Raw genomic sequence first — 9,925 nt, 5'->3', positions numbered from 1 at the left:
AGCAAGTCTCGCTATTAATAAATTATGTTTCATACTCAACACGTTCACAACGCGGCGCATTGAATAAAAAACTTTAATGTTAAAATATGTCATCTTAAAAACAAGCATATCCTTTGTTCAAAATACAATTTTTTGCAACGCATGAGCAGTGCCTATGATATCTTTTACTCGCAGTCCTACGGACAATACGTGCTGAAAGCAAAACACATGTTTTTGTAATTTACATAAGATTGAACTTGGAGTACATCGTTTATCGAAGAGGCTCTAAATTGGTAAGAGAGCCTCAAACGATAAAATAAATCATATTGGCCGGACGTCACAGTGTGACATTGAGATAATATTTTGAGTAGTATAGTCTTTTATCTACTTTTGTCATTAAATGCCTTTGGTAGCTACCACACGTTTTTACACTGACGAATAATTTCGTAATTTTATCAAAATTAAAAAAGACGTACCCACACCTACTCTTATTACCTACGGTTTTTTTTAAATTTAGGAACGAACTAAATATTGATTATTAAAGTCAAACAGTATAAAAGTATATAATATATTGTTGCCTCACTTGAAATTTAGCACTAAAACCACCACTAGATGAGCACCCAGAGAAAAAAAAACATTATAATTTTTGTGAAATCGGAACACCTTGCATGAATTTAAATTCATAATTATTATTAAGGGACCTACCATTTATGTAAATCGTTATTTTCTATCACTGAAACTGATGTGAATACTATGACAATCTGATAGAATGTGTATTTTACCTCTTTATAGAGTAAAATAACATATTTCCATGTAATTATCCTTCCTTTCACTCGAAGCATAAGACTGATGTAACAGAAGATTGAAATACGCTGCATTTGGTTTACCAATACAGTGCCCTATGCACCACTGGATGCGGAAAGGGGAATGACGGTTATAATTAATTTTCCTTCAGATCTAACAGTCACACAGACAAAACAGTGTGATGCCAAATGACTTATTTCATCGCCGATTATTACAATTTTTGTATTAAATTTACTTATTGATCAGTTAGGTAAAGTTTTTGTGAATGAACGCAGCTTTACTCGGACAAATGAGCAATTTTGTCTATGACAACTCGTAGTTTTTTGACAGATTTCCCTAAGCGGAGGTTTCCTATTTGTACTATATAATCTGTGAGGTTTCCTTCGTGCTTGTGTTTCGTGTTTTAGAGCAAATAAGAGTATTAAAAAATTCCTTCTTATTTAACCACGGTAATATATTTGTGTTAGCTAGAGTCTTGCCTTTGAAAAAATGACAGGAGAAACAGTCGAAATCCATTGTTACAACCGGGGTTGCGGTAAAAAATTTGATCCTGCAAATAATGACAAAGGTAAGTCAAGTTCTAGAACTCTCGCATCTAGCAAAATTGGACTTGATTTGTTTTTCGTGATAATTTCTAACTTTGGTTAATGTCCTTCCTATTTTCTCTCTAATAAATTTACTGAAAAATTGCGTTTATTGTATCCATCTGCTTTCTCCACAAAAATATTTTTCTCATCAAAGTATATTATAAATATTTCAGATGATTGTTGTCATCATCCCGGGTTACCATTTTTCCATGATGCTTACAAAGGTTGGAGTTGCTGTAATAAAAAGTGCACCGATTTTACTGAATTTCTTAATATCAAAGGATGCGCTTTAGCTAAACATTCTAATGAGGTATGTATAACAATAAATCCATGTAGAGTTATTAGGTTTTTTTAAAGATCAACATTAATTATATAGAATACCGGATTATTGTTACGAAATCATACATTTAATACGAATAAACACCTTAAAGAGATTTTCTGTACTTAACTACTTTCTGAGAAATATGTGACCACAATCTTCCGCCTAAACCCATTAATATTTTCTTAAGTTTGATTGGGTTTTGAGCTCTATTAAAAAACATGTAAAAATACACATTATTTGAAGTAATTACACGCAATGGGCATAGGCCACTAGATTTTAATGTTTATCTCCACCCCACAACTACCGTTAAAAGATTTAAGTATTTGTAATGGCATTATTGAAACTATTACATGAAATATTAGTCCATCTGTATTTTGCAAATCACATATTTGCACTAAAATATCAATTTAGTAACTTATGTTGAATATATAAAGGTCCACACCCGAAATTCCCTCCCTTTTCCAACACTACTCGGGTAAATATAGCCTGGAAACAAAATCCACTTCTGAAATATACTGTACATTATAAGCAAAGGTAACTGTAACACCCATATACAAGTCAACCCTCCTATAACACGATTAATTCGTACCGTATTATATAAAAACCGCGCTATAAGAAACCCTAAATTAATAATTATTAGATTATTCGTACTGTATTAATATAAACCACTGCCGTATTATATGGAAACCACTGTCTCATTACATGAAAACTGTGCTATAATAAATTCGGAAATAATACAAATCAGATTATTTGTACTGCGTTGTATATAAACCACGCTAAGTGAATTTCAGAAAAAATAATGAAATTGTACATACATCAGTCTGATTTGTTTTGCATTACATAAAAAAAATTCTTGACAAAGTAAGCATAAAATTATAAATGGTTTGTCCATACATAATTAATAATAACGTTTTTACCTCTCAAATAGCTACATATAGCTAATACCTCTTCTCATATATATATACAGCCGAACTTTGTTATAACGATCATGGAAATAGCGAGATTTCAAATATAATGAGAAAAAATTAGTTGACATTTTAGTTTCTCGGACATACCGAACAAAAATATTGTCAACAGTTGAGCAAAAACTCTTTAATTGTTTAAAAACATCATCAAAACGCGAAACAAAGTAATGAAATCCAAATGAAGGACTAACTTATTATCGATGCCGCTGGGCGTCAGGATCGGTTTACGTTTATGATACCTATGTAAGTGGCTAAGTACCTAATTGGTGTTTTTGCCGACAGCATTGACAAAATATCACACATATGGTTGAAATTGCATTTAAAAAATCCAAGCTTTGTGAACTTAGTAAGCACAAGCTCGGCATTGCAATTTACAACTTCTTTTGTAGTTTATGAATGACATCCTTGTTTCAGGGGTTTTTACAATGTTTCTTTAAAATGTTCTATGGTGAATGCAGATGATGTCAGATAAGTTAAAACCTAACCCTTGACCTGTAAACATGACTACTAACAAGCAAAAGTGTTTCAATTTGCAAAAAAGTGGCAATTATTTGTAGAATAGATCGTTGCGCAAAATATGTTGAAGTGTGAAAAAAGACTTCTCTATTCTTATCACTTTGTCAACATCGTGAAAAAATACGAATGTTTATTTATCCGAATTTGAAATTTAGAAACTGGTTTGTTTGTAAGCATTTATTATAATTTTCAATAGGGACAATATGCAATGGCGATTGGATTTAAATAACCTTTCTCTGGTTGTTATGTATTATAGCAACACTGAATAGGTACTTGTCTGGATAAATATGATCTGTGCATAAGTGTAAAGTCAAAGTGTTTTTACAACAATAATAAAGAGTACTTGATAATGACCCAACATGGGATAATTTAGTGTATCATTAATTATTCAAACATTACATTGGCGACGAGGAAAATGGCACTAAGATTTAGTGAATATGGCCCAGGTAAAACCTGGAGCCATTATATCGACAGATTTTGTTTTGCTCTGGAAGCAAATCAAATACTAGAAGAAAATGTCAAAAAGGCCAACCTGTTAGCAAACTGTGGAGAAGAAACCTACGACCAGTTAGTAGCGTTAATATTACCTAAAAACATCAGAGAAGTTACATTTGAAGAAATTCTGCATGTATTAAACAAACACTACAATAAAGAGCCTAACGAAATCATACAATCTTACAAATTTCACAACCGGCAACAGAAAGTTGAGGAGTCAATAAGTGCCTACATTATAGAGTTAAAAAAAATAAGTAAGCATTGTAATTTCATGGATTTACAAAGGACATTAAGAGATAGATTGGTTTGCGGCGTGAATGACAAAAATTTGCAACAAGACTTATTAACGAGAGAGAAATTAACTTATGAAAGAGCAGTAGAAATCTGTCAAGCTTTTGAAAGTGCAAAAAGGGGCTTGAAGACAATACATCTCTCAACCTGGAGCAGTGAAGATAATAGCGAGCCGATGGAAATAAACAAAATAAGTGTGAATAAGAAAAATAATATGCAGATATATGAGTGTAAACATTATGAAATAAAACTAGATAATGGCGACACACAAAGAAGGCATGTAAATCAATTAAAACATGGAGAAGACAATGAGGTCCAGGAAAATGCCAGAATGGAGGAATTTAAACCTCAATATAGTAGAGAAGAAGAAGAAGAGGAAGATGATATGGTGGAGATCCCTCCGCAGGAGAGGCGGGCAGATATTATAGGAATTCCAAGCACCTCAGAAGAAGCAAACATGCAAGCAGGGAAGGCATTGAAAAGAATGCGAAGTATAGAAGAATCGGAGGTAGCCCAAGGTAGTGACAAACTACCAAGAAATGAGACACCGGAAATTAATATGAAATGAAGAACATTTATGTTATGATTTATTGTTTTATTTGTTTATTGTGTTATTAGATTATGGTTAGCTTGTTACTAACTTAAATGGAAAGGTATGTTATGTATTATAGCAACACTGAGTAGGTACTTGTCTGGATAAATATGATCTGTGCATAAGTGTAAAGTCAAAGTGTTTTTACAACAATAATAAAGAGTACTTGATAATGACCCAACATGGGATAATTTAGTGTATCATTAATTATTCAAACATTACACTGGTATAACCAGTAATGATTATAACAAGCAAATTCAGTCGGTCCCGTCATCCTCGCAGTAACCAATTTCAACTGTATATAAAAATTTCATTCTGAAAGTCGTTTTAAAGGATATGTTCAATGAATAAAATTGTAAACAAACATAATACAAATGGCAATGAATATTTGAGTGTAGGTTTATTAAACACGATATGCATAGTTCATGTAATGAAATTATAACAAAAAAAAAATTGTTGTTGGTCTAACCCTTTTTTTTTTCTAATGCACCTAAATACTATTTTTCTAGTTTGCTCATAGTTAGAGGAATTCCTTGATTGTACATAAATTACATTTGTACTCCCAATTGAAACTTTTCAAATCATTTACATTGTTGGAATATTGTCGTATGAGAAACGCATTATAGGAGGGTTATTTGCAATTTTCACTTTGCGTTATATGGAAACCACCTTATAAGAATTGTAGGAGAGTTGACTATAAAAAAAAATATGTTAGAAATCAAATGCACCAAAGAATGATTGTTTTGTCTAAAACTAAGTGTTCGGTTTTCCCTAACTAAAATGTTTTTTTTTCTGGCAGAATCTTTGATTTTGGTCAAGTCTTACTTTTCTTTATTAACCGTCGATTATTTTTTTTCATAAGTTTACTAGGAATTTCACTGTTGCGTATTCTTAAAAAGTTTTATCATCAAAACATTAATATTTGTTTATAACCTATATTATTGTCTCTTGTAGAAGCCTCCTGAACTTCCCAAGTCTAAGGTGGATAAGAATACTGCGAATGAGGTTGTGACAGTAAGGAAACCGGCTTCTGCGGCCGAGAGTTCCCTCACTAGACCATCGTTCGAATCTCCCATGATTATGCTGGAGCCTCAAGTGGCCGATTCTCTGCAACAAAAGTTCAAAGATTGCCCTAATACAAATTTCTTCCATGCAGGATTTGAAAATAATAGGTAAGTTTGACAATCACTCAGAATTGAAATCATTAACTGAGATTCGACATTCTGTAATGGATATAAACAAACACTAACAAATCATCACACCATTATGCGATAGACAGAAAATATAGAATGCTATACCACTCTGTCTTTGCATGCAGCCCTCACTTCCTCCACATTCATACATCTCATGCACGCCCGCTGATTATTCTGACTTTTGACATTATCAAGGATTTGGTCATGTCTTTTCTGACTTACTCATTTTTTGCACCTATCAACTTCTTGTCATAAAGCTTTTAAGCCATTCTTCACCGTCCATTTGCTTTACGCATCTAAACCAACACAGCGAACTTGTGGATAAAGTTTGCCTTAGCCTTGCATACTGCATGTATCTCGATATTTGTACCTCTATCGTATCATAGGTAACGTCTGCAATAGATAAATATTAAAACATGGGATAAATCGTCATCTTACTCTTCTTTCTTATTTTGATAAAAATATCAATAAAATTCCTTGGCTAAGTTTTATTTTTACCAACGAGCGGTTTTACCTAAGTAGGTCTCAGGACAAGCTTTATGTCTAAATAGGCATCACCAGTTCTGAAGATGCCCACTTAGGCAAAAGCTGTCGTTGGTCAAAATAAAACTTAGTCAAGAAATTTTATTGATATTTTTTATCAAAATCATATTGCCTATGGAGTTTTATCAAGAAATATCTGCATAAAACATTAATGCTCTATTATATTTACGTTGATAAAGTGTTTCTTTCATAGATCGCTGAGGAATGAGACTCCTCTTGTATCCTGGTTTTATTGACATGTCATGGCATTCGACTATACTATCCTGACCATATGGTGGCAAATTTCTAACTCCTGGTTTATTATCAGCAAAATGAGGAAGTTCAGTGAAACGGGAAATTAGATATAAAAATGTTTTTAAAATTATCAAATTGTACGGTGAAGATTCTTAAAAATGTTTGAAATAAAAATAAAAATGATTTCAACAAAAACATAATACTTTGAACGATGTCACTAGTTTTTCCGCATCAACCAACAAAAGGTTTTCGGTTTATGGCAAATCAATTCACTAATCAGTAGAACTCATCAAAGAGAACTTGTGATGTCACACATGGAGTAATTCAAAAAATATGATAAATAAAAATATTTTCAAAAAAATTTTAGGTTAGTTTGTTAGTTAAATTATTAACAAATAAAAAGTTTTGAAAAACCTCCGAACTTCCTCATTGTTTTTTAATGTTCATAATTATTTTATGTATGGGCACTAATTAAAGAATAAAAGATGGATTATTGAAACTCACAGGAAATTTAATTTGCTATTGAAACCCATATTTTTGTACATAATACTATTTTACTGTATATATTCTTACAGCATTGCAGTTGGTACGGCATGCAAGAATGGCGGTTGCAGAGGAACTTACGATGGTCTAGAAAGTGATAGTCAGGAGTGTACCCATCACCCAGGAACTCCCATATTCCACGAGGGGATGAAGTATTGGTCATGTTGTCAGAAGAAGACCACTGACTTCAATACATTCCTGAATCAAGTCGGTTGCGCTATTGGTTTACACAAGTGGAAAAAAGAGGTTAGAACAAAAATTTACCCTCCTATTTAGGTATTTGTATTTATTTTGCTTATCATTTTCACAAAAATTTTTGTAACCAAAGTTAATAGTTAATTTTTTCTAAATTTAAGATTACCAATGTGGATAAAAACCGTCTCAAAACTCATTGTACAGGGGCTTAAAATTGTACAATGTGTTACTTGAAGAAATAAAGGAAAAATGGAGAGCCTTAAAATATTTAAAATCAATAAAAAAAATGTTCTTGATAAATTTTGATATTAAATGTAATGTTCATACTACAAGTTTATATTAGTTCTGAAGATTACTTACAGAGAACTTAGTAAAGCATGAATAAATTATAATTAAGTTAACAATGTTTGAGTACGTCCAAATGCTTGCAGATTGGCCGGATTTCCTCCCTAGGGAGTTATTCATATTTGAATTTATTTTAACAGAGAGGGAAAACATTATTGAGAAGGGAATATGGAAGTCTAGGCTTTTACAGGGCTTATGACCTGTCGAAAGTGGCCACTTAAACCAGCCAACGCCTAGACTTCCATATTCCCTTCTCAATAATGTTTTCCCTCTCTGTTGAAATAAGTTCAAATATAATTCAGTTGTTTAATCAATCACTTTTCTCTGTCACAAAATACATATTCTGGTAAAAGTAATAAGTTCCCTGTTTCTGTTATTAAGGTTTTGTAACATACTTTAAGTCATTATTTTAATGCTTCCCAACATTTGAATCAATTAAACAATTATCTCTTTATTGGCCATTCGTACAGCTAGGTATAATCTAATTTAACTGTTTAATTCACATTTTAGGAGTCCCAATCTGCCAATACTGTTAAATGCAGGTGGGATTGGCATCAGACCGCTAGCCATGTTGTTGTTGCTGTTTACTCCAAGGACTATCACCCCTTCAAGAGTTTTGTGAAGCTAAATCCAATTCGACTTTCTATTCAGTTAGAATTTTACAACTCCGGCGAGGCTAAGTTTGAATTGGATGTTGAGTTGAGAGGAGTAAGTGCTATATACTTGTCAATAAAAATATTTAAGGAACTAACCTTAATGTTTTTAACTTTTGAAATACCTAAAATTCAGAAACACAACCTTATTTTATCAAGTATTATTAGTTAGAAACATAAATGGAGTTTTAAAAAATAAACGCCACCTCAATTATGTAGGTATTAAATATTTTATTGCGTTTCATGTTGACTAATGTTTAAATTGGATTGTGTCTATTGATACATAAATATATATTTTTAATTTAAAAAGAAAACTGGTATTTTAATGTGAAATGTGAGTGCGTACTTAAGATATGTGCCCCATTTCTTATTATTATTATTTTGTTTTTCTAGGTGGTTGATGTAAAACAAAGTAGCGTTCACATGCTCGGAACTAAAGTAGAGATCAATATGAGAAAAGCCGAGTCCGGTTCATGGTCTAAATTGGACTTCCCGAGAACTAAAAAAGAGGAAGCAGAAACAAAGACAGAGCAAAAACCAGCCCAGCAGCATGTTTGGGAAAGTAATGATGATGATGACATTGACCTTGATGAAGTTGAACCAATCTCCAAGATGTCATTAACTGAAATGAAATAAAAGAAAACACTACTAAATTACTTAATTGTTAAGTATATACTCCAGTAGCAGCAAAACATTAATCTTTTAGCAAACAGTTTGATTGGCGGCCATTTTAGAATTGAAATAATGTTGTTAAAGTATGTTTACTTTGGTGTTGCTTAGCTGTTATTCCCAGTTATCTTTTTATGTGTATAAAAAATTTAGTGGTTTTAATAACTGATGAAAATTGATCATTTTTTATGATCGAAAAAACAATGTTATTTAGCTTTAAGAAACAAATACATCGTTTTTATTTTTGTAGTTCCAGTAAAAATATTAGTAAAAAATGTAACTTTTTGAAAATATTTAAAAGTACTTCATGTTATTTTCTAATAATGTTGTTTTTAATTATCAATTGCCATAGTTTAGGTGTCAAATAAAATTCTTTAGTGGTTATTAGCTTATTGGATGTGTTAATGATCTTCTAGATGGAGTGATATACATTGTATTATGTATGTATGTACCACGTGTGGGTATATTATTTTAGGCTTTTTTTAAATATAAACTTATGTTATAATAGTTTTAGTAGTTTTATTTGCAAACTAAAAATGTAATTAAGTTAATATTTGAAGCACTAACTTTGTGCTTTTCCATGTTAAATGATATAACTACACATTTAATCTGTGTAAAATTGACAATATAAATTTAATATGCTGACCGTTTGAAGAATGCGACTGTTCCTTGTCAAGTCTTAAAAATAAACTAACTTATCTGTGTACCATAAATTCAATATGTTTATTCCTTCATGAGATTGAAAAATGTGAGGTTTGACATCTTGAAAGCATTAGCTCTCGTTATGGTGTAGGTACCAGGTCTTGGTCTGGAGATATATTTCCTGGAAGTTGATGGTACTGGGATGGACATCTGGCTGCGAGTTTCAGCCTCCTGATGGGGTTGGGCTCTTGATGAAGGACCCGAGGACTTTAGCCTTTAAGAGGTCTTTGGTGTGGTCTCTTGGTGGAAGCGTGGATATGATTTGTTCCTCCTTAAGATCTCTTATCAGCTACATGA

At 32.0% G+C, this 9,925-nt stretch overlaps 1 protein-coding gene across 1 annotated transcript; it reads left to right on the top strand.

The window, feature by feature from the left end:
* Nucleotides 1-1,026: 1,026 nt before the first annotated feature.
* Nucleotides 1,027-9,431, top strand: mora (cysteine and histidine rich domain containing protein). The gene is made up of 6 exons (XM_088243270.1): nucleotides 1,027-1,351; nucleotides 1,544-1,680; nucleotides 5,506-5,723; nucleotides 7,097-7,310; nucleotides 8,115-8,312; nucleotides 8,651-9,431. The coding sequence occupies exons 1-6, from the start codon at nucleotides 1,273-1,275 to the stop codon at nucleotides 8,891-8,893; spliced, it is 1,089 nt and encodes a 362-aa protein (XP_088099396.1). The 5' UTR covers nucleotides 1,027-1,272; the 3' UTR covers nucleotides 8,894-9,431.
* The last annotated feature ends 494 nt before the right edge of the window (nucleotides 9,432-9,925 follow it).

Source organism: Micrasema longulum, unplaced genomic scaffold (genome assembly GCF_059751315.1).
Source record: "Micrasema longulum isolate JH-2025_06_02 unplaced genomic scaffold, ASM5975131v1 h1tg000198l, whole genome shotgun sequence".
NCBI classification, from domain to species: domain Eukaryota; kingdom Metazoa; phylum Arthropoda; class Insecta; order Trichoptera; family Brachycentridae; genus Micrasema; species Micrasema longulum.
Note: the sequence above shows the minus strand (reverse complement) of the source record. Positions and strands in the feature narration are given on the sequence as shown.